Source organism: Astatotilapia calliptera, chromosome 22 (assembly GCF_964374335.1).
Source record: "Astatotilapia calliptera chromosome 22, fAstCal68.1, whole genome shotgun sequence".
Classification (NCBI taxonomy): Eukaryota; Metazoa; Chordata; class Actinopteri; order Cichliformes; family Cichlidae; genus Astatotilapia; species Astatotilapia calliptera.
In genome coordinates this window covers 12,521,506-12,546,799 of record NC_137442.1, presented here as the reverse complement: position 1 = coordinate 12,546,799, position 25,294 = coordinate 12,521,506, and the positions used below count along the sequence as shown (strand labels likewise).

General features: G+C 42.3%; 1 protein-coding gene across 1 annotated transcript in view; it reads left to right on the top strand.

The window, feature by feature from the left end:
* Positions 1–2,677: 2,677 nt before the first annotated feature.
* Positions 2,678–25,294, top strand: part of LOC113014370 (dolichyl-diphosphooligosaccharide--protein glycosyltransferase subunit STT3B) — a 104,401-nt gene continuing 81,784 nt past the window's right edge. Inside the window, exon 1 of the mRNA XM_026155846.2 lies at positions 2,678–3,225. Coding sequence (XP_026011631.1) covers positions 2,966–3,225 — 260 coding nt within the window. The 5' untranslated portion in view covers positions 2,678–2,965. The remainder of the gene's footprint in view (positions 3,226–25,294) is intronic.

Below are 25,294 nucleotides of genomic sequence, written 5' to 3'. Positions count from 1 at the left end.
CATGATGGATTTACCCATTTTACACATAGATGATGCACAAGGTAATTAGTTAAGAGGAGTGCCAAGTCGGCTAAATGAAAAGAAATGAGAGAAAACAGAGCAACAAGAAAACTTGGTGTTGAGTTTTCATTCAGTCTTGGAAAGACATGAAGCTGGTTATTGGAGAGTAATGGGTGTATGAATTTGTATGGTCCTGCTATCCCTGAAAGAAGGATTGGTAATCAATCTAGTTGTTTTCCTTCCTTCAAACGATTGTATCTTGGGAATGGCTCCAGCCTCCAGTAATGACCCTCAATAGGAAGCAGCAGGTATAGATAACAGATCGATCTATAATTCTCTCTTTCCTTATCAAATCCCCAGAGTATCAGGAATCTGGTCAGGCTTTGTGACGTCAGTTTTTGACTCCAGGCTCGCTCCTAACTGGACCTCACATATAATGCATGTATTAGATGGGAGGCTACTTTTTAAAAAGCGGGCAGCAACTTTGCTCTCATCGGGGACATCTAATAAAGGAGTTGTTTTCTTCTCTTTTCACTGAGTCACAAAAGGAGACAGAGATGTGATATTGATAGGTATCTCCAGACAAATTGTTTAGGCTAATCAATACTCCGCCTCTATGACATGATAAATATTTCTGGCTTACAGGATTTACTTGTAACATGTTCAGAAAACCAAAAACTGGCATGCTGTTATTATAATCCTCTTAATCATTTATGACACCTCACTCACTGACCCATGGCAGGCATTTAAGGGTTTAGGGTTGGGGGTTTTTCTTTACAACTGCCCTTTAGCAAAATTAAAAGCTGGAGACACCTAAGGATGCTGTGCATAAACTCTGCAAGTCTGTGATGCTGTGGGGAGAAGAAAAAAAAGGATAATAAAAACAAAGCAAACAGAAACAGTCAAGCCTGCCTCTGGAGAGAGGGTGAAGGCAAAGCCGCTCTAGCCTGGCAACAGCACTTATTTTGGCTGGTTTTCATCTGGGCTTGGCCTTTTGACAAGAGATGCAATTGAAGAAATCTTCACAGCCTCCATTTCTTCTTTTCAAAGGTCACCCATTCATAATCTTAAGGTAGAATAGAAAGCGTGAAGGGTTAGAGTGTTTTTCATGGCATAAGCAGGCCTTAACGAATGATCGAGACGCTGGGCGCATATGTGTGTGAATGAGCACACTGTCGTGCGCCTACAAGAGGACGGCTTCATCAATATGCATGCGGTTATGTGTGCGTGGGATTTCATGTGTTTACATGTATCACACTCCTGCCGTCTGTCTGCATTTAGTCTTTGTGTGTGAATGAATTTAGGCACTGAATCCCAGCTTCAGACGCTGATGGCGTCTCTCTTTCAGTCTCTACGATCTCTTCCTGAACTCCAAACTCTTATCCACTTCTGCCACTCCACCTGCTTTCTATGATGACCCCCATCAATTTTCATAATCATCCTTTTACTCTCCTTTATTATGAGCTTTCCATCTACCCATCTCTCCAAAGCTGTATTTTTCATCTCCCTCTTATCCCCTTCTCATCTCACCACCAGACAGCCTGAATGCACAGCCACATTAAGCCGGCTCAAGCTTCAGTCCTGTTCTCTTACATGAATTTTTCATTTGAGTTTTCAAAAATGATCGTCTCACAGGTGACAGGGTAGCTGTAAACAGTGCTGATGCAAAGTAGGTATGCGAATTTGGGCCAGTTTGAGATATTTCCAAACCAGTGTAGGGTATTAGCTGTTTGTTCTATCTTATAAATTCAAAATTATGATGTCAAGATGCTAATGCTATTAGAATATACATCATCCGTTTAAACAACCCAATTCAAAAGTATTGAAAACAGGTGTCAATCCATCCATCCATCATTTTCCACTTATCCTTATCAGGGTTAAATCTATTTGGTCTACAATAAGTTCGGAAAAAAAACAAAACGTTTTTTGCTATCAGATTACACCGAAGAGGGCTGTTGGACTATAATTTTTCTCCTTTGGGACTGGATCACACCTCAGATAAATCAATAATACTTCCTACATCCGTCTCATCGTTATTTGAAACCACCAAGTACAAAATAAATGTATACAATCAATCATAAAAAAAATTACAAAATACAAAAAGCTTGAAGATTTATTTGAAATATTAAAAAAAAACGTGTTTCATTTCAATATAGTCTTTCAAGGCTTTGGGGCAAGTTGTGAAAGTACATCCCGATTTTAAGGGAATGATGAATGCTGTGTTCTTGTCTTTGCTGGGGGACACAGTAATGATGAGATACATCAATCTGTATTATCACCCTACCGTCAGTCCACAACATCCAAGGGCAACAGAAATATTGCAGTCGCACAGACAATTTATCTTCGCACACCTGCTTATATACCCATAGGTACACGAAAGCGCTTCCCTCAAGATTAAGAACCTTGTGCGCTCTCATTCTGTAACTTATTCTCTATCTTAAAAACTGTAAAAAAAAAAATAGTGATAAAAGTTTGATTTATAGTTACTATCGGATTTACTTTATCGAAAGTATAATAAGGATAATCCCTATTTCAATCAGTTGCAGCCATAATTTTGCTCCGTTTTCATTGGTAAAACTTTCTGTCGGATTAGAAGGTTCGTTTCTCTGATTGGTCTAGATACATAGAATCCCGCCCCTTCGTACCTGTCGATCTGTGAGAGGTCGCCTGAGCGTCCTAGAGCCCGCCTCTCGCATCCCTCCCGCCCCTCTCCGCCGGCGTTCAATCGTGAAGCGGATTGACGGTTGCAGCCTCGGTATGTGGCGCATGAGTGTGCGTTTCGGGATGTAACTGCGGTCTCCCGGAGTAGCGATACCAAATTAAATCATACCTTACACCCGAAGGAGTTAGATGATAGGATACCTGAGAGAAGTGGGCACAGCATAGGGAAGTATACGACAGTACGGAGCGGGGGGAAAGACGTGGAGCGGGGCAGGAGCAAATCCAGCCGACACTGCGCGCAGAAATGGCGGAGCAACACGCAGCCAGCGACGGCAAGCACAAAGCGTCCACCAACGCCGGGGGCTCGGTGCACGGGAACAGTCGACCCGGCGCCGCGGGTGGAGGAGGGGGCAAAGGAGGCCTGTCTGGCGGACTGACACAGCCAGCTGGGTGGCAGTCTTTACTCTCGTTTAGCATTCTTTTTCTGGCCTGCCTGGCGGGATTCAGCTCCAGACTTTTTGCGGTGATCCGGTTCGAGAGCATCATCCACGAGTTCGACCCGTGGTAAGCTAGCTAACTACTGTCTGCTGTTCGCTGGTTACACTTGCTTGTAATGGAAATGAGAGACTGAGAATTTAATCCCTACAGAGGGGAGGTATTTTTTTTTTTTAAATTAAACACGACGTATATTTATTTATCTCCTTGCTTTGCTTTACGCTTTATAAAGTTAGCACAATCGCAGCGGTGTTAAGTTTTTGAATGCAGCTCAGCTTTAACTTTAATTTTGATTTCGTGCTGTGGTTCGTTAGCGGCTCATGCTCGTTATTACACAGCATGCCCCCCCCCCCCCAAATGACCCTGGCACATACACTTGTATATACGGGCTCGGTGGCCCAATGTGCAGCCCATCTGCGGGACCTTGACATTTAAATATGATAAAGAGCTAGCTAACTAGTCTGGTTTGACCAGTTGTCCAGTTGTGTGTTACCCAACAGTAGGTTTGTGTACTTGCTGCAGTGAGCTCTGCCTTGAGTCTTCAGCTGCAGGAACTTTATTCGGATTGAAAGAGCAGAGAAAAAAATAAATAAATCTGCATTTTAACCAGTGAAAGTGTAAAATAGTTAACAGCCTGATTATTTTACTCGTGTGCTTGATTGATGTGTTTGATTGAAGTAGTTTGGTTTTCTCATGTCTTATTGTTGCTTCGCTACATCTTGAATGACCAGGGTCTCTTGCAAGCTTCCAGCCGGTGCTTCTCGTAACAGCAGGTTGTAACCCGGAAGCCAACTGATCCGATCTGGCGTGTCTGTCATCACAATGGAGAATTATTCCGCTTTGTAACAGTGTCACATGGGCTCACAGGCGGCCGCCTGGTTGCCCTGTCATTCCCTCATTGCTCTCTTATATTGTGTGGCATTCAACGAGGCAGCAGAACTGATGCATCCATTTATTAATTTTCAAGGACAGGTGCTCCATCTAGTTCAGGGTGACACTTGCGTCTTCAATTATGTTGATAACTTGATTGCATTTAAAAGCCAAGGGCCAAGGCTTATGGCTGTGGGAGGTTCTGCGTGGTTCAGATGAGCTTGCTCCTTTTCTCAGACTGGAATTTGCTGAAAGGGCTGACCTTAGCGCTGTTAATGAGTAGTCCCATGTGTCTTGCACTCATTAGAAGCTGCTTTTACAACCTTCATATTTCCCGATTAAAGTTTGGGGGGGTAGTCATAGAGCTTTTGGATACAGTATATTATCTATGGTACTGTGCTGCATTTCACAGTAGCAGTGGGAGCTGTTTTGCCTCGGTATAAAGCTATAATGTGGCACCCATTTCCACAGTTGCAGAGCAAGAATGGCACAGGTCTTTGGCAGCATGTCACAGGAAAGAAAGCAAAGACATTCTTTGATATTCAGAAGTTTAAAAAGCCCTCGCAGCAACGAGTAGTCTGCATCTGTTCTCAATTTTTGTCCCCCCAACACAAAACAAAGCACCGTTTCAACCGTCTGTTGCCAGCTTAAATGTGTAAAACTGTAAATTCTGTCGCATTGGAGTGTTTTTATTTTAATTTTATAATGCACAGTATCCTTATTAAAGTGGAGACTTGCATCAAAAAAAATATATCTACAGTTAGCTGTTCATTGATACTAAATTGTCCTCCTCCCCTTGTGTCATGTTTTGAACAAGAACCGACTGACATCTTAATAATTCATACTCCTAACAATCCGACAAACCTGACCCTCCCTTGGGTTTTTACTTTGAGTGTCCTTTTTAAACATGTACTAATGTTTGTTTGGTCATCTTTTAAAGAGTTTTGTAATTATGTTTCATCAAGCACTATAACTTTCTCACTTTTGTGACAGAAAGAAATTGTGTGTTTTTTGTTTTGTTTTTTCCAGCTGTGTGAACACTGGATGCTGATTGGAAGTCAGCACCAGACACACCATCAGTGCCGTTGTCCGTTGTTGTCTAAGCGCTTATTGTTTTTTATTGTTTTTTTTTTCCCCCTCTGCACAGAGCTTCAAATTATCAGCAGCTAACCATTACGTTAAACAAGCTGGCAATTTGAAGAATCAAGATTGGATTTACAAGCACCCAAATGTCAAGCTTATTCTGCAGTATGCAAATGCTCTGAGCTGTGCTGATTTTTGCAGAAGGGTCGCTGCCGTGGTTCGGCTATATCTGGCTGTGCTAATTTTAATTTCCTAATATTTGTTTATTTAAAAATCAGGGGGGATTAGTTGGCATTCAGGTGGGATTCATTTATTTATTTATTTTCATCCATTGATTGAGCTAATTAGGGTTCGTGCCAAGAAAGGTGTAAAGCCTGATGGCTGGGACACTCCAAGGGTGGGTGGAGGACATAGGTGCCAGCCTGCTGTGTGGCACAGATGGAACAGTACGGCTGCCTAGGTGCAGACACAGTGTGTAGCTACTAACGGCCAACTTCTCTCTCCTAAAGTAAGGTAAGGTGCACTATGTCAGCAAGAGAACAAAAGAATCACTTAACCCCATTTACATAAAGATAAATGATGATTTGACTCACAATAACTGGAGTACATTAGGAGACTGGCATAGCCTAGATGGCTAGTGCCGTTCATCTGTTGTTTGCCTAGGCTGCTGAACAGGACAAGGAGAAGTGTCACTGGAGGGGCAGCTGATTGCCGCAAACAGTGGACCAGCACCTTTTATGTAGTATTATTCATCCGTTCTCTTCCGCTTATCCTTGTCAGGGTCGCAGAGGCTGGAGCCCATCCCAGCTACTGAAGGGCTAAAGGCAGGCTACACCCTGGACGCGTCGCCAGTCTATTGCAGGGCTACCAGATAGAGACAGACAACCATTCATTCACATTCAAACCTATGGGGAATTTTAGATTTACTAATTAACCTAACCCACTAGCTTTCCTCCCACAGTCTTTTGCCCTGGCCAGGTAATGGAATCGAATTCAGGACCCCCAGGACCTCTTTGCTGTGAGGAAACGGTGTCACTGTGCTGTCGTGTATATAAATGACAGGGGTAGTCTGGAGTTTTAAATATTCAGTTATCATTAAGCTACAAAACAACGTATTTAAAATAAGCTTATGGAATGTCATAACATTTATCGTCATCTAGAGTCACATTGTGTTTCTGAGGCTCTTATACTGATAACGTCCGAGCACATCCCAGATTCTCAGTGGGGTTAATGTATGGACTCTCTGGTAGCCACTAGAGGCGGGGTTCACTTCAGATACTTGGGATATAATATTACTGTGATTTTTTTTTTTTTTATTTAATTTAATTTAATTTTTTAATAATTTTTTGATATACTGCAGTAACATAAATTGCAATTTATCACTTTTCTTTTTCAACAGCATAGTATGTCCTTAAAGATAAACTTTGCCAACACCTGTTTTATCCAGTAATACGAAGTTATCTCACTTTATTTCGTCCATAGCTGCAAAATGAGATTGCTGACACTCAACAAAACCTACCATAAATGTTGCAGTCTGCAGTCAGTCTGTGGTTGAATGGGGTAATACGGCAATTTGCTTTGGTAAATTGTCAAAAATCTCACATGTGTTGCAGTCTACATAGACAGAAATTCACCAGTTGCATAATTCACATTTAACCGTTACACTTTTTTTTTTTTGTCAGCAACCCCCCCCCCCCCCCCCCCCCTTTAATCGAGTATAAATCTGCTACAGCAGTACAGGGTCATGTGAGATTGTTGTTGGTGATCTTTGAAGAATTTGCTGTTTTACACGTTCACCCAACAAGCCAACGATTACCAGTTCGGTTCTGAGAGGGGGGCACAAGTCCCTCTGAAGTCCATCAGGAAGAGCGCCAAACATGTGACCCCTTGTGTAGAAGGGAACAGCCAGAAGTAGCTTTATCATGCATAAAAATACCAAACTCATTTTTGCGAGTAGCTGTAAGGTTTGCTTTGTAAGGGGACTTTTTCCCTGCATCACATGCTTGTGAATTAAATTAATTGGGTTTTCAGAAGCTGTTCGGAAAAGAGATTTGATACTCACTGGTGGTGTGCTACTTTTTCAGATTCTTCAGCTCAGGGTTGTACAGATTACCAGTTCAGCACAAGCATTGCTTTTTAGATGCAGTAATGTCAGTCAGATAACACTCAGATTAAATGATTGATTAATTAAAGCATCAAAATAGTCAGTCTGGTTTCCAGGCTCCAAGCTCATCACTGCCCACAGATATGTTAAGCATAAATGTGGGGAGTAATAAGTGAATATCCGGCTGGCAGCACTGCAGTGAAAGGTTAGAAAGAGAAATTGGAAGTTCTGGACATTAAATAGACCGCCAAACTGGGAGGGTGTGTGTGAGTGTGTGAGACGCAGTGCAGCCCAAGTTGGTTGCTTCCAGACTTGGCTCAGTATAAGGCCAGGGATTTTTTTGAGTCATTAAAATGAAGACGGTGACCTGTCATGACAAAATGAATGTAACTGATAGCGGGAAGATTAATTTTTATCATGAAATTGAGAACAAGACAGCCTGAGCCTTCCTTGGGATTAACTCAGGCTGCTGAGAGCTGGGTTTTGCTGGTAGTCAGTGGTTGTTTGTTGTGGGTTAAATCTTATCCTTGGAGTGTCATCTTCAGCCTGGCTGTCCGTATTGTTTAAGTTTATTAGGAATCTCTCAGCTCTGAGCTCTTTCTCTCTCTCTCTCAGCTCTAAACAAAGTACATCTTCTCTGTATTTAAAGTGCAATGTTAAATACTGTGTGCTCAGCTCCAGTTGCATATCTGCATATAACTTCAGTTCGACAAATCCTTACAGCTGAAAAACGTTTGAATTTGCAAGGGTCATGTTTAGGTGAAGGTGAGAGAGATGATTGTGCTTGTGCCTTCTCCTGCTGTGGAATTCATGCAATCTGTGCACACATTTACTAAAGCAGTGTTACCGGGTCAAGACAAGATTTTTAAATGGGAGCCATTGGAAAACTGCCTAACATGCTCTAAAGGATATTCCTGTTATTTCATCACACTTGCCTACATTCTCTTTTTCACTGTGCTCTTGTTTCTGGGCTTAAAATGTACAAAACGACTTCCTCTCCCTCCCCCCAAAGAAATCCTTAAAATTTTAACACTTTGTCAGCTTTGTTCTTGATCATCGCCGTTGGAAACCTGCAAAACTGGAGGCTCTATTAGTACGACAGCTGGATAGCAATGCAGAATCTTTCCCATCTTCTTTTTTTGGGGGGGGTGATAGTGACTTTGATGTAAGATGCAGAGGAAAACATCCAATGATTATGACCTGTTTTTGAGTGTTAATAGAAAAACAAGACGTGTGAAATGTCAGCGGTTTCACAGATACATTATACAGTCCTTTGCTGTTTCAGACAACACTCTGATATGAGTTAACACCTCAGAAATGATGTTTTAGTGTCTCTGATTGCTTTAATAATGTGGTCTATGATGGACTTTGCTGAGTGTTTTTCACCCTCCTTTAATTCTGTCTTTTTCAAAACTTTTATCTGAAAGTAGATTAGGCCAGCAGCTGCTGGCACAGCAACATGTGAGCTAATGCTGTAGTGTGGGAAAATGGAGAATAAGTTGTGACTGATCTTTCCACCAGACACTTGGCTGGAGCTGTGATCCTTGCTTAAACCCCCAACTGTCCGGCAGATTATAAAATATTCAGCGCAGATTTGGCGTCCAGTTACCTGAAGCAGGATTTTTTTTCCCCTAAGGAGCCCATCCTTCCTGATATTATGCTTGGTACTTACAAGGAAGACTTACATTAAGTCTTGGTTAACGGGTTGGAGTTGACCACAGCTGCGTATTAGTATTTTACAGCATGCCCCAGTGCCAAAGCTAGCTGCTATATTTCTATTCCACCTTTGCGCTGAAGTTATGTCGCAGCACCTAAAGGACACAGGAAGAGTTTCTTTTCCTCTTCCTTACAGAACTTTCATTTTCTGTTTTCTCCCCAGTCAGGAGACTTCATATCAAGCCTCTGATGATTAAGTGCTGTTTTGGAGGCAAGGCTTCCCAGCGGACTAGTGTCAGGCATTGCAGCGAGGTTTGCGAATCTGAGGAGCGCTCCATGTGTGAAGACAGGAAGCGACAGATCTCTTCCAGGGCACCTGGGGCATGTGTCGCTGAGCTGCTCCTGGCAGGAAACAGCAACAGGCCTGGGGTAGCCGCTGCCTAGTACAATGAAAGTCACACAAACAACCCAGTCTTCTGTTGTCATTTGATTTTGGATCTTTATTTCTTCTAACAGAGACCAAGGTTTTGGATTTGTTTTAAATGCCTGTTCATGATTGAGAACTGAGACTACTTGAATTTACTTTCTTTATACCCTTTGTTCTGAGGTTGTGTTAATGGCTTTTAGTCGAGCCTGGCCTGTATGCATAAAAGGAAAGATGTGTTAAGTGCATAGGTAACAAACAAGTTTGCAGTTATCACAAAGACACCACGTGACTGATACTGCTAAGCCATTGTACTGCAGGCATTGCATTGAGTATTGAAGACAATGGTGTTAGTGCTCCTCTTATAGACAAACTGTAAGCGTCTATGTTTTAGCCAGTGTTGCTCATTAGCTGTTTTTGAAAGCACTGGCAAGATCGCCACCTCTCTGGTTTCACTCGTCAGCTTTTCAGAGAACACACGACTTTGCAGACCCCTTCGTGGAGGGTCATGGCACTGTGAGAGAGGTAGTTCAGTTTGTTAGTGTGATGAATTGTCCCTGCCTCACATTCAGAGCTGTACTCACCCACACGTTAGCAGCTTTTAAAGGACGTGTGAAGCCAGTTAAGTATTTGTTTAACTTTACATTTAATTACACTATGGTCAGAGAGGTTTGAACATAGTCCCCTGTTTATATAGGGCACGGTATAAAAGAGCCTTGGTTTATTATTCATTACAAATTAGCTTGAGCCTGTCGTCTGCCTTAGCTTTCTAAACCACAGTCTTATAAATTTTGGCAGCCGTTTGCTAATGAGATTTTAAGAGCATTGTCCTTTGACATTGTGCTTCTTGTTCGAGGCTAAGAGTATGATTATGCACTCTATAATTTTTAACATTTAAAGATGTAAATGGCAGTGTTTCCAGTGTTGTGCCATTCGTTCACCTTTGGACCGCCGGTCTAATAAATTTCAGGCCACATTGTTTAAAAAAAGGTAAGACTTCTCTTTTGTTAAAAATTTATTCAGGTGCTGGCAAATGCACTACAGATTATTTATCAGAATTGAAAGGCTCGCTTTGGTGGGAACATTTAGTGCAGCATACTGTGCAGATTTGCGGTTGCTGCCAGAGTAGCCTGTCTAATATAGATCGAATACATCTGTCAAACTCCGAAGACGGTTATGTGCTTGGTAAGATGCTACCTTTCAGCTGAATTCGCCCACAAACATTCACATAGTATATGAGGGGGCAGGAGCGATACAGACGGGTACGCTTCTTTGTCGTTCTTTTGAAAGAAAAGGCTAGTGATCATAAAACACGCTCACACTGTGGTCACAAAGCCTCCAGACAAACGTGACTGAGGGGAAAGGAAGCGAAAACAATGTTTAGCAATCGGCTCTAAAAAACGATCAATGTGACAATAAACAGCTTGGTGTGTGTCACGCAAAGTGAAAATGTGTGGTCGATCCATCTTTTATCCAGCTGTTTGGCGTTGTCATGGAGTCTCTGACGCGATCGTTGTTCCGTGACCGCTCATGCTGGAGTATCCATCCATCTAGGAGGGGAGTAGGGGGGCAACAGATCGAGAGACGTGTCTGCTTAACAGATGCAAGGCCGTAATTGAGAGCACTCGTTGAATACCGGCGCACTTTTGTTTAGTCTTTTTGTTGAGAAGACACATTGGTCGAATTGAGTAACTGGTCAGCAGTAAGTTTTCATGCTTTGAGTTTGCTCAGCAGCACAACCGTCGAGCAATGCCTTCACCCTTCCGTCTGTGGAATAATAGTTTTTATAGGGGCGCCTCTGTTATTTTTAGAGCTTCGTGAAGAGCTTGACAAGTGAGAATTGTTTCTTGCACTTGACTAAACAATGCGAGACCAACAGGTGTATATAGTGATGCTTGCGCAGAACCAGCATAAAAGTAGTGCTCCTCCCGAGGGGGAAAAGAGTAGAGTTCGACTGAAGCAAGAAACCTAATATCTGCTTGTTAAGACAGACTGAAAATAATCCACAGCACCAAACCACAAACAAGGTAACAAGTCTGACAATGCTGCCTCGAATGTTGCCTCACTCTTACTGCATTCTTTTTCGCCTTCACTTTGGCTTTGAAGTGGTCCTCGATGCACTCTGGATGGTTCAGGGTGAAGTTGGGTGTAGGGAACAAAGAAGATCTGTGCTTATCATACATCCCTGTCCTCTTACTGACAGGAGTCAGCATGCAGCTCAGTGGGCGAGCGCACCTGCATACAGAGAGGAGAAGAAAGGAGGAGTGAGAGAAACGGCGATAGGATAGTAGGAGGCGGAAAGAGAGAGAAGAAATTAATGCCTGCCAGGCATTCAAACAGAGGGAGGCTTTGGCGGTGAAGCCAAAGAAATTTTATTGTTCCAAATAACTGCTTTATAAGTTTGTTTGTGTGCATGTTCATGTGTAATATATGTGCTGTATGGTTTTATGGAGGGGAGGATAGGGTTGATGTATTATTTTGTCGGCCTCTGCCTCAGGTTAAATTGAATGTCTTCTGTAGCTGATAGACTACTTACACCAGAGTCCATTTAATAAGATCGGCTGCTTAAAGCGTCTCTGAAGCATTACTGAATAGTTCAAATAGCTCAACTCAGCTTATTCTTGAGTAATTTTTCCTCTTTTCAATTTAATCCCTCCAACATTTTGCAGAAAGTCCCTAGAAACTTGCTGCTTAGCATCAGCAGGGAAGCTAGGTAGATGGCTAAGAGCTGGTTTAATCAAATAAATACCAAAGAAAGGGTTATTGCGAATGTCAAGTAGTTTTCTCCACAACGAGGTGATAAAAAGTGGTAGTTGTTCAGGCTTTCTACTCCGTGAGCTGGTTATGTTATATTGAGTTTTGGGTGCACGTTTCCCTGCTTAATTTTGTTTATTGTGCTTGTTGGCTCAATCCCTTGTTGGAGGATTGGCTAGCTCTCAGGTTGGCACGTCTTAAATGCCTTTTGTTCTGCATCGTCCAGATTTTGTTGTCTTCATTTGAAGTCTTTTGCTTATTTTCCTTGTTTCAAGGTAGGTTTTATGTAAGCTTCTAGCATATCTTTACATCTCAGGTGTATGACTCACTCATCAGTCTTTTGATCGCTCTGTAAATAAAATGAATCAAGTCTCTGATTTTATTGCAGTTACTATAAAGGGTTACACGGCCGCTGTTTGTTTCTCCTCCTGTGTTGTTTTTCAATATATCGTCTCTCCTTAGAATTTTAATATACTCTGGAGGTTTCACGTCTCTTGGGTTTACATGGGTTTGTTCTGGGTGCTTTGGTTTCCTTCTTCAGCAACGAGGATGTTTTGGGATTTAAAGCACTCCTGCTATTGTCCTCGACTAAGCCACTGGCCTCAGACTTAAGTTGGTCCCCAAGGGCCCGTGTATCTGCTTCCTATAGCTCTTAAGAAATTAGTACTTTCTAATGAGAACAATGTAACGGAGACTTGCAGTTTTATGAGATCTGGGTTTTTCTTCTCGTATAAAAGAATTCTGGCACCAACCAAAGAGGTTTGGGCCATCCACCAAAAGATTTTTTTGATAAGCGGAGTTTAATTTACTTGAGATCTGTTTATTAGATCAGAAATTAAACTATACAGGTTTCCTAAGATAACGCTTACCTTAACTGTATACAACCTATTTATACTTGTATGCATAGTTGTCTCACAAAGGCCCTGGAGATGTACTGACTAAACCTAATGTTTATTAAACACTTAACAACCCACTGACAGTATGATGGGCATATTCTTTTTAAATGTGTATAAGAAGCAGAATGGTATCTAAGTGCTGTGTGAAGTCGAAATGTTGTATTTTTCCGTTTGTGGTTTCCATGCCATAAAAAAAGAAACAGGAAGTGGAGTTTCACTTCCTAAATTGAAACCAATGTGAAATTAGACTGACTTGAGCTTTGTGAGCTGAATATCAATATATCTTTGTGATTGACAGTACAAAAGTGTATTTGATTTATTTTACAAGGTTTGATTTAGATTTGACTGTCGTAAAACTCTGAAACATAGCGAGGCTGGAAACCAGTGACCTGAAAAGATTACTTGGGAATTAATCAGTTAAAAGTGTTGCCAATCAATTTGCCTTGGATTGATTAACCTGTGAGTTGTTGAAGCTGTATTGCCGTTTCTGTTTTTCCCCAGACTTTAGGTTTCCAGGTGATTAAAGTCAACTGCAGCCGCAGGGAGCTGTGGAGTTTATATTAATCAGCCGACACGTTCGCTTGTGTTAAGAGAAAGCGAAGACAAAAGTGGGATGAAAACACAGCTGCGGATTATAGCTGTATTCAGAAATTCCTAGTAGAATTTTTAATATTCAGAATAAATACCGATTTGCTGGATGTGTTTTGTGTTATGAGCAGGCCACAGTATACTGCTACTCTGCCCACTGTAAGGCCGCCAGTGGGCATCTTTCCATTTTGGCAGCACCCCATCTCTTGTTTTTCTGGTGCAGATGTGTCCATTGTTCTGCTCTTGTGTTTGTTTTCATTCCCCTCGGCCCATTGAGAGCGGATGACTTTATTGTCACAGCCTAGCTGCTGGTAAGCTCACCTGGTGTGACATTATGGATCGCTGTGGTCTGAGGCCACAGCTTTGTTTCAAGTCAAGAGAACAGCCTAGAGCCAGGCTGGGACTGATAGAGGAGCGGGTGGAAGAGAGATCAGGGCAGAGAATGAGAAACTGCAGATGGACGAATGAAGGCGTCTCAAGCAGGACGGAGTGACAGCTGGAATAGGTTGTCAATCTCTGACCGGTTGCAAAAAAAGCCTGTCATTTCATCAGGGTTATCCAGTAAAGCAGCTGGCAGGTAGCCTGGGTGAGCCACATGGCTCTGAAACAAGGTGACATTTTTATGCCAAAAAATGCTGCAATGAGCCTGATGTGTGATTACGTGATCGTTGGAGTTGAATGCAGGCAGCTCAGTAAAAGAACCAGTAAAGACTTTTATTAAGAATAGGATCCATGCTTTTGAGCGGTTTGATTATGTTTGCGGTAGATTTTTCTTTGTAGTTGGTGCTGTACTAACCAGACATTTAATTGTCTGAGGTCTGTTTCTTTGTCCAAGTCTATAAATGATACGATGAAGACTTTGGATTTTTCTCTCATGTTGTCAGAGATGGATTAGTCCTCCGCTCAACTTCTTTCTGCCAGCTTCAAAAAAAAAAGAGAAAAGAAAAGATGACAGTCCTGGATGTCTGCACGGCAAAGGTGAAATTTCTGCTGAACAAGACAAGTCGGGGAAACTAAGATTGAAATTAATCATGTGAAACACATTCATCAAGAAATTTAAAGGCCTCTAAAAATCCATTATCTACATTTAATATCAAATGAGAGGTCATTTCACCTATGGAGTTGTTCCTTTAGTCTGTTCAGCCAGGCCATGCTATATGTATAGTTTAAATAGATCACTGTAAAAACTGCCTTTGCAGTTGAAAGCCCGTTGTATTTGTTTCCATATTCATAAAGAATACCCTGTAGGCACCCCTCAGATAATGTTGTTTCTCTTTAGGCATTGAAAGCTGCAAACTCTGTCAAGGACCTGCCTTCCACCTTTTCAATGGAGTGACAGAAGGCACAGTGTAATGCGAGTGCTTGCTGAGTGCAGGTTTACCCTCATGAAAGCTATGGCCATTGTTCCTATGCAGCTAACCTGCTGCTAAAAATGTCTGAGAAGTGCTTTGAGCATAGCATGACTCATTGTGGCTCCAGGCAACTCACAGCAGGCATCAGTGCACTTTCAGGCCATTAGATAAACAGTTTGTTTCGGCCTTAAGACATATTGGATTTTGGAGACATTCCTTTGAATTTTTAGTGAGGCATTATAGAATTATCGGTAGCTTTTAACCTTTTTACAGGGGGGAAGGGAAACAAGTATATAGAATAGAATTCAACTTTATTGTCATTGCACATGCACAGGTACAGGGCAACGAAATGCAGTTTGCATCCATCCAGAAGTGCTTTAGTGATATAGATATATTACAATATATATTAGCAATAATATAGATATGTGAGTATATTACAGAAATGGGTCTATTATGGTATGTTATAATGTACACGGTATGAAGTATGTTGTGAATATTCTATAACTAAGTATGCACAGGCTGTAGTGAGTACAAGCTATGTACAGGCTATGAACAGGATATAAATATGAAAAACTATACAGAATATGAAATAAATAACTTTACAGAAATCTGAGATATACAGCTATACAGAAATGGGAACTATGTAAGTTGTAAACAGTTGTAGGATTAAAAATTATCAAATGTACAGAATAGGGCTGCCACGATTTGTCGACTAGTCACGATTACGTCGACTATCAAAATCGTCGACGACTGATTTAATAGTCGACGCGTCGTTTGAAGCTTTGTAAGATCGCAAAAGACGCAGGAATAATAGCAGGATTTAAGAGTGTAATAACGGACTGAAACAGAAGATGGCAGCACAGCATGTACAAGGATGCCAGCTGCCGTTAAACCCCGAAGAAGAAGCAGCTGTGTCCCAGAATTCATAGCGCGGCCCAGCTTAGTTTCCAACAATGGCGGTAGCTAGTTAGTTTTAATATTACTCTTATTATTCTTTCTGGGTCACAAAATAAACGTTTAACATATTTTCAGGCGAGAATGTAGCTGTGTAAACCTCAAATATCGGCTCAGTTTATCAGGACACCACATATTTTCAAAAGCGCTCCGACGTTTTCGGAGACGTCTGTTACCCACTAGCTCGATAGCTAGCCGGGGGCTAGGTCACTAGCGCCGTGAGAACACCGGACTCCCGGCAAATTGTTTTCAAACTCACCGCAGTCTTTCGCGACTCAGGTTAAATATATATGAGTCACTTAGATAAATTAAAAATGTTGTTGTTTGGCTTTTTTTTTTTTTTTTTGTATTTTATTTGTTCCTGAGTAAATCGGTTTGGCTGAGATTAAAGTTATAGTTTTTACACAGCTGAATAAACGTCAAGCAGACAGCTGATTATCAGAAGTGTGAGATGCTGGAGAATATACTCCGGTGTCCTGTTATATTTTAGATAGCAAGGAGTTTATTAAACTTTACCGAAACAATCTGAAAATTTCATTAAAATTGAATAAACTATCATCTTGTCTTTATTTTTAGTTAGCACCTTAAAAGCTTAAAGCTGTAAGCTAATGATAGTTGTATAAGAGCAGATGCTGCTGGTGCAATAAGCTGTAGTTTTACGTCCAGTGGATGATGATCTGATTAGTCGACTAATCGCATAAATAATCGGTGACTAGTCGACTATCAAAATAATCGTTTGTGGCAGCCCTAGTACAGAATGATTATTTACACAGAGCTATACAGTAGTGCAGTTAAGATAAGTGAGATATAATTCCTACAGAGGCTATATAAAGTGCTAGTGGTTGTAAGTGGTGGTTCAGTCCATGTTATTATTGTGTGTTTGAGGGTACAGTTGTCCATTGTGGGTGTGTGTATGTTCAGTCCATGTGTTAACGTGGGTCAGATGTCAGGAGGCAGAGTTCAGGAGTCTGACGGCTGTGGGGAAGAAGCTGTTCCGGTACCTAGTGGTCTTAGTCCGGAGGCTCCTGTAGCGCCTCCCAGAGGGCAGGAGGGTGAAGAGTCCATGTGATGGGTGACTGGGGTCTTTGATGATTTTCCCAGCCCTTTTCAGACACCGCTTCCTGCAGATGTCTTTTATGGCAGGAAGTGGTGCTCCGGCGATGCGCTGGGCAGTTTTCACGACCCTCTGCAACGCCTTCCGGTCCGAGGTAGAGCAGTTCCCGTACCAGACTGTTATACAGTTGGTCAGGATGCTCTCGATGGTGCAACGATAGAAGTTCACCAGGATGTCTGAGGACAGGTGGTTCTTCCTCAGTCCTCAAGAAGAAGAGGCGCTGGTGAGCCTTCTTGACCAGCTTGGAGCAGTTGGTCGTCCAGGTGAGATCCTCGGAGATGTGGACTCCCAGGAACTTGAAGCTGCTCACACGCTCCACAGCCATCCCCTTAATGTGGATGGGTGGATGTGGGTCAGCATTCCTCCTGTAGTCCACGATGAGCTCCTTGGTCTTCTCGGTGTTAAGCAGCAGGTTGTTTCTGTCGCACCACTCAGCCAGACGATCCACCTCCTCCCTGTAGGCGGCCTCATCGTTGTCACTGATGAGGCCAATCACCGTGGTGTCATCTGCAAACTTAATGATGGTGTTGGAACCGTCAGCAGGTCTGCAGTCGTGGGTGAAGAGGGAGTAGAGGAAAGGGCTCATCACACAGCCTTGTGGTACACTGGTGTTCATCGTGATTGTAGATGAGCAGCGGTTATCCAGCCGGACATGTTGGGGGCGGTTGGTCAGGAAGTCCAGTATCCATTTGCAGATGAGGGAACTGATGGCCAGGTCTGTCAGTTTCCTGATGAGTTGTGAGGGGTGGATTGTATTGAATGCTGAATTGAAGTCTATAAACAGCATTCTGGCGTATGTGTTGTTGTTGTCCAGGTGTGAGAGGACAGAGTGCAGTGTGATGGAGACTGCATCCTCTGTGCTCCTGTTCTGGCGGTATGCGAATTGGTGGGGGTCCAGGGTGGGGGGGAGACAGGATTTGAAGTGTGCTAGGACCAGCTGCTCTAAGCACTTTGTGATGATGGGGGTGAGTGCTACTAGGCGGTAGTCATTGAGGCTAGATGGGTTGGAGTTTTTGGGTATCGGGACGATGGAGGTGGATTTGAAGCAGGCCGGTACCACGGCATGGGCCAAGGACAGGTTGAATATGTCTGTGAGCACTCCTGCAAGCTCCCCAGAACACGCTCTGAGAACACGCCCGGGGATGCCATCAGGACCTGCAGCCTTGTGGACATTAATCCTGCTCAGCACCGCTCCTACATCGGTGGGGGAGAGAGTCAGAGGTTGGTGGTCTGGCGTCACGTCTGCTTCGGTTGTGGGGTTCCCTCGCTCAAAACGAGCATAAAAGTTGTTGAGCTCATTGAGGAAGGAGACATCAGAGGATGCGGGGGAGGGTTTGGTGGTCCTGTAGTCTGTAATGGTCTGGAGTCCTTGCCACATGCGTCGGGGGTTGGAGTTGGAAAAGTGTTCTTCTACCTTCTTTTTGTAATGCTGTTTGGCTTTTTTGATGCCCTTCTTTAGATTAGCCCTGGCTGTGCTGTAGGCGTGTGCATCTCCTGACCTAAAGGTGGTGTTGTGGGCCTTCAGGAGGAGACGAACATCCCGGTTCATCCAAGGCTTCTGGTTGGGGTACATGGTGATCAGTTTCTGGGTGGTGACACTGTCTGTGGTTTCGGAGATGTAATCCAGTACAGATGAGGCGTACTGGTCCAGGTCTGTGTGGGTAAACATATTCCAGTCTGCGTTTTTAAATCTGTCCTGGAGCACTGCGTCTGTCCCCTCTGGCCACACTTTAATTGTCCTCACAGCAGGTTTCACACGTTGGATGAGTGGTGAATACCTAGGTATATTCAGGGGACTGTATGAATGGGATGTCAGTTAGCTCTAGTAGTCTAACTCAACCCCCCCCCCCCCCCCCCCCCAATCCAAAAAACCCCATACTTTTGTACTGTAATGTACAAAGCTTGTCCAGACTGGTTAAAAGCATTTCTCGTAGAGGAAAGACTAGGGATGGGTATCGTTTAGGTTTTATCCGATACCGGTGCCAAATCGGTACTTTTGAAACGGTGCCGGTGCTTAAACGGTGCTCGAACCGGTGCTTAAAGAATGGAGAACACAAAATTGGTCCAAAAACCTCTCATGTTCAGCTGGTTCACCAGGCCATCAGACTGCTGAACACGTCATAGACACCTCAGCTTCACTACTGGAACTTTAACATTATGCACTCCATACTGTACAGTAATGCCACTGTTTTGCACATGTCTCAACTCTGTATATTTTATATATTTTATTTATTGTTTACTCTATTTAATTTGTAAAATATGTATACACACACACACACACACACACACGTAGGAAAATATTTACTATACACATCCAGAAATGCATATACTATTATATATTGTACATATATTTATTAGTTTCAGATGTAGCCATTCTTGTATTTTGCTTGTTTACATTATTGTATTTTGCACAACTCTGTTGCTTGTGAAGCTCGCACACAAGAATTTCACTCACATGTGCTGTACCAATGTACCTGCACATGTGGTGTGACAATAAAAGTGATTTGATTTGATTTGGTTTTTGTAAAAAGATAACAATGTTAGCCTTTTCTGCAGCTATAGGGCATATATGGTATCACTCTTGGCTGGAAGCAGTGCTTAATCAATGGAAAAAACACAAACTTTGTCCAAAAACCTCTCATGTTCAGCTGTTTCCCTCTTTTTCTTTGGTCATTTTAGCCTTTTTGGCCAGGGTGAAGGGAGTATCTGCCATCAAACAAGAAGACAGCCCCATGTAGATATGATGATGTTTGCTAGTTCACCTTACATGCATTAATTTAATAACGTGGTTAGCCTACTCAACGTAAATTACTCACGCAGAGAAGAACGGCTGCTGCTGCTGCCATCATCATCCGTCATCATTTCTGCTACACTGGCAGGGCTAGGGGCCAGGACTCTCCTCTTCGTGTTTTTGGGTATGTTGCTAACTCCGGGTCCGATAACAGGCACCACACCGCAGTAGATGCGCTCGGTGTGAGGTCTCGCAGCAAGCTATCAAATACAGCGCATTTCTTGGTTTTTGGAGAGAAAAAAAAAACGCTATGCGTCGCCAGGTGTTTCATCGGATTTGAGGAGTTACCTCCTTTGACAGTATCAGCTTAAAGCACTTGTTGCAGGCTGCTGAGTTTGCATCTTTTGCTGTGAAGTACAGCCAGACTTTTGACCGCTTCGCCTTGGGCATTTTTAATCTGTAGCTCTGCATAAAAGAACGTACGTACCTGGCCCTGCCTACTATCCTCGGAAACGTAAAATGATTGGCTAGAAGTGTATCACAGCTCAGGAAAATAAAGCACCGAAATAAAGCACCGAAATGTGCGCTGCTTTTCGGTCTGGTTACTACCGTTTATGTCACCGGACACCGGTACCCATCCCTAGGAAAGACCAATTTGATAACCATTCAGAAGTGGATAACAGCTGACACTTTTGAGCTCTCTAGGTGAGACTTTCAAATCTTGCCTGCTTTCTCTGCTCTGCACACCTGGTTATCTGCTGCACCAACTCAGCTTTTTCAATACTGTGGACAATGTCCTCGAGTATCTCAAAGTTGTATGCTTTCTTGTGCGTGTATGTCACACTCCAGGGAAGTGCCAGTCTGGTCAATATCGTTGCCCTGAGCTTTATGTCCATCTGTCTGCCAAGTGTGAAAATGGGATTATGGAAGCTATTGCTGAACTTTTTTTTTTTCTTCCCCCCCCCCCCCCCCCCACTATAACAACTTAAATTCTCACAGATTCAATAGATAAGTTGGTTTGCATTTTACTTTTATTTTTATTCAACTGATGGTGTCATCTTGTAGCTCTACAGTCTGCAGAGACACAAATCTGCCTCATTTTGCCTTTTTTATGAAGTCTCCTTCTGATCCAAGCCTAGCCTTCAGAACTGATTTCTCTGAAATTAATACAGGAAATGATTTTCCACCCAGCCAGCTCTACAACTTAATGTCCTTGAGACATGTAGCACCCCAGCAGCAGAGGATCTTTTCCTTCAAAATTATGATCATTGTTCGGAGTATTATGTCTGCTGCAGTCCTAGATTTCCTAACATTAGTGTGGAATGACCCATTTGAATGAGATGTTCGTTTCTGCCATCCACACGCATCCTGAAAAATTGCTGTCAGTTTTTGAAGCCGCCTGTTTCTTTGTTCACCTTTGTGTGAAACAGTTTTTGCGTGATGGGTTAGGTAAAGTAACCGTTCTTGGACTCTGTTGAGTCACCACGGCAAACTGGCTGTCACGCTCAATTCTTTCTGAGTCAGCTACCATATGGATGCCAGGGTGGTGCCAACATATCCCTCCACATTCTCTCTTTTTATCAGCAGGAAAAATGGTGAGAAAGGCTGTCTGCTGTGGGGTTGCAAACTGAACAGGTTGTATGCACTTCAAGATGGATGTGGACAGAGCACATAGCCCCCCCAAGTCTAACAACTTTCCTGGCAGAAACCCTGCAATTCCTGTGTAATGGACACAGATGGTCCGCAAAACAAGAGCAAATATCAGATTTTATTTCGTGCTGCTATAGGGATGCTGAACATTTAATTCTTAGTCTTTAGGCTCATGCATTTCTCAAAGTCATTCCACTTATGCAAGCACAGGTTTTGTTGGCTTGGAGAGGCAGAAGGATCTAAAATTGAGCTTGAATGTTTGCTATTTCACTGATAACATTATAGAGCAATGTATAAAAAGCACAACAGATGCAGTTGAAGAAAAATCAAGACAGTGATAGTCTGGCATCCATCGTGGTCAACAAGGCCGACCCTGTTTCCACAGACCAGCCACTCCAGTGTCACCCACGAAGCGTTTTATTGTCACCAATATTATTTGTTGTTGTTGTTGTTGTTGGTTTTTTTTGTTTTTTTTTTTTAAACTGCGTGTAATGTGGTATGGATCTGATAGAAAAACTAGGAGCAGCTGTATTCTCATGGTAGTAATAAGGTATACCTGCTCTAAAGCATACCCTGGTTTTTCTCTTTTGTCTCTTAATGTGGCTGTAATTTACAGAAATGACAGCATATTGTATTTTGTACAATCATAAAGACTATAAACGCACCAGGACAGTGTTAACTGGGGACTGTTATACCTTTGACAGGTATAAAGACTGATGTTAGCAAACAGGTAGCAACATCTGGGCCTGTAAAATTGAGCCACTGTAAAAGTTCCAAAAAATTACAGTTCCTCAAGTGTCCGTCTGAGGCTGGCTCCAAAAATGAGTTAATCCACGTAGACAATCCTAAAATACCCCAAGAAACAACAATTCCACTTATCAGATTGTTGTTGTGTTTTTTTTTTTTTTTTTGAGGTAATGTTTGAAAATTAATCTTTTAAATTTAACCGTTGAAAGTAAAATTCTGAAATTCTTAAAAACAAAAACGGCATGTTAATTGGGATAGATACACAAAACATGTTTGATTATTGGTTAGTTATAGCCAGTTATTATAGGCATTTATCTAAAGATTTCCCCAGAGTAGAGAAATATGCACATATTTAACAAAATAATTTTATCAGTTACACTTGGAGTACCATGTGTAAGCTGCAGATTTGAGATCTTTTCAGATTATACTATCTATTGATATCTTATGTTATAAAATTTATCATATTTGCTCAGTCCAGCTTGCAAGTTGAATAAAAATGGCATTTATATAACATTTATACAATTCCAAAATTCTTACAGGTTGTTTTTTGCAATTAGTTTTTGTGTGAGTGTGCGCTCGGATATGAGACTTTGTCAGATTTCCTCTACAGATCCTGTTTTATTTTTGATGAGAAGGGCCATAGAAAATTTCAGCCATCCAATTTTTTTTTTTCCAAACATGACCTTAGTTTTAAAGTGCAAAAAACACGCTGGAAGTTTTCTATGTATTAGATATGAAGCTAAAATTTTTATATTTATCCACTATATACAGTGGGGCAAAAAAGTATTTAGTCAGCCACCGATTGTGCAAGTTCCCCCACCTAAAATGATGACAGAGGTCAGTAATTTGCACCAGAGGTACACTTCAACTGTGAGAGACAGAATGTGAAAAAAAAATCCATGAATCCACATGGTAGGATTTGTAAAGAATTTATTCGTAAATCAGGGTGGAAAATAAGTATTTGGTCAATAACAAAAATACAACTCAATACTTTGTAACATAACCTTTGTTGGCAATAACAGAGGTCAAATGTTTACTATAGGTCTTTACCAGGTTTGCACACACAGTAGCTGGTATTTTGGCCCATTCCTCCATGCAGATCTTCTCGAGAGCAGTGATGTTTTGGGGCTGTCGCCGAGCAACACGGACTTTCAACTCCCGCCACAGATTTTCTATGGGGTTGAGGTCTGGAGACTGGCTAGGCCACTCCAGGACTTTCAAATGCTTCTTACGGAGCCACTCCTTTGTTGCCCGGGCGGTGTGTTTTGAATCATTGTCATGTTGGAAGACCCAGCCTCGTTTCATCTTCAAAGTTCTCACTGATGGAAGGAGGTTTTGGCTCAAAATCTCACGATACATGGCCCCATTCATTCTGTCCTTAACACGGATCAGTCGTCCTGTCCCCTTGGCAGAAAAACAGCCCCATAGCATGATGTTTCCACCCCCATGCTTCACAGTAGGTATGGTGTTCTTGGGATGCAACTCAGTATTCTTCTTCCTCCAAACACGACGAGTTGAGTTTATACCAAAAAGTTCTACTTTGGTTTCATCTGACCACATGACATTCTCCCAATCCTCTGCTGTATCATCCATGTGCTCTCTGGCAAACTTCAGACGGGCCTGGACATGCACTGGCTTCAGCAGCGGAACACGTCTGGCACTGCGGGATTTGATTCCCTGCCGTTGTAGTGTGTTACTGATGGTGACCTTTGTTACTTTGGTCCCAGCTCTCTGCAGGTCATTCACCAGGTCCCCCCGTGTGGTTCTGGGATCTTTGCTCACCGTTCTCATGATCATTTTGACCCCACGGGATGAGATCTTGCGTGGAGCCCCAGATCGAGGGAGATTATCAGTGGTCTTGTATGTCTTCCATTTTCTGATGATTGCTCCCACAGTTGATTTTTTTCACACCAAGCTGCTTGCCTATTGTAGATTCACTCTTCCCAGTCTGGTGCAGGTCTACAATACTTTTCCTGGTGTCCTTCGAAAGCTCTTTGGTCTTGGCCATGGCAGAGTTTGGAGTCTGACTGTTTGAGGCTGTGGACAGGTGTCTTTTATACAGATGATGAGTTCAAACAGGTGCCATTCATACAGGTAACGAGTGGGGGACAGAAAAGCTTCTTACAGAAGACGTTACAGGTCTGTGAGAGCCAGAGATTTTCCTTGTTTGAGGTGACCAAATACTTATTTTCCACCCTGATTTACGAATAAATTCTTTACAAATCCTACCATGTGAATTCATGGATTTTTTTTTTTTTCACATTCTGTCTCTCACAGTTGAAGTGTACCTCTGGTGCAAATTACTGACCTCTGTCATCATTTTAAGTGGGGGAACTTTCACAATCGGTGGCTGACTAAATACTTTTTTGCCCCACTGTATGACTTTGGACCATAAACCTTTATGCAAATTGGAGATAGTTGAGGAGAAGGGTTCTAAAAGTTTGATGACATTTTCAATCCAGTTGGTAACATTTCACTTATTCCTTCGTCTTTTTCCTGAGGCTCTTTGCTTTCCATTTGTGGTTCAGCAGCATTTCAGTGAAAGCAGTACACAGTACTTTCTTGAAGAATTCCTGGAGCATTAACTGTGAAATGAAGGATGCATTTACAGCATGTCTTTTAGAGTCCATAAAGTGTAAAACTAACTTGTGTCTCTTTGCAAATTCCTTGGTGTCTTGTAGCTGCAGTTAATTATCCGGATTTCTCTTGACCCTTCTCTAAACTTAGCCAAATGATACCTCTGCTTGGTGTATAATAAATTCCCAACTCCATGTAAACGTCTTTGGTTCTAAATTTTCAGCAGGTTTATTATTTATGACAGGTTGTTTACTGTTGTTCTCTTGCTGCTATTTTTCGTGACAAATCCTGCATTCCTGCTTCTCCTCTTCTGGTCCTTTACGTTTGGCACTGAAATCAAAGAGTGCGAACTTAATGTACGCCTGTGATGAGCCTGTCATCTTCACTTTCATAGTTTTTCATCTCAACCTGTGACCTTCAAAGCATGTTTCCCTTTTTAAGCAGATAGTCTAGTTAGCGAGATCAAGGGGGATATTTCCGACACTTAAGAAATGAATCTGGCGATGGCACCGCTCCATTTAAAAATGCTCCCAAACTTTCATTGGAATATATGAAGGAGATCATTAAGCACTTGAAATGATTTAACTCACGAGAGATAAGTGACCTCAGACTTCGACATTTCCCTTTCAATATAGTTC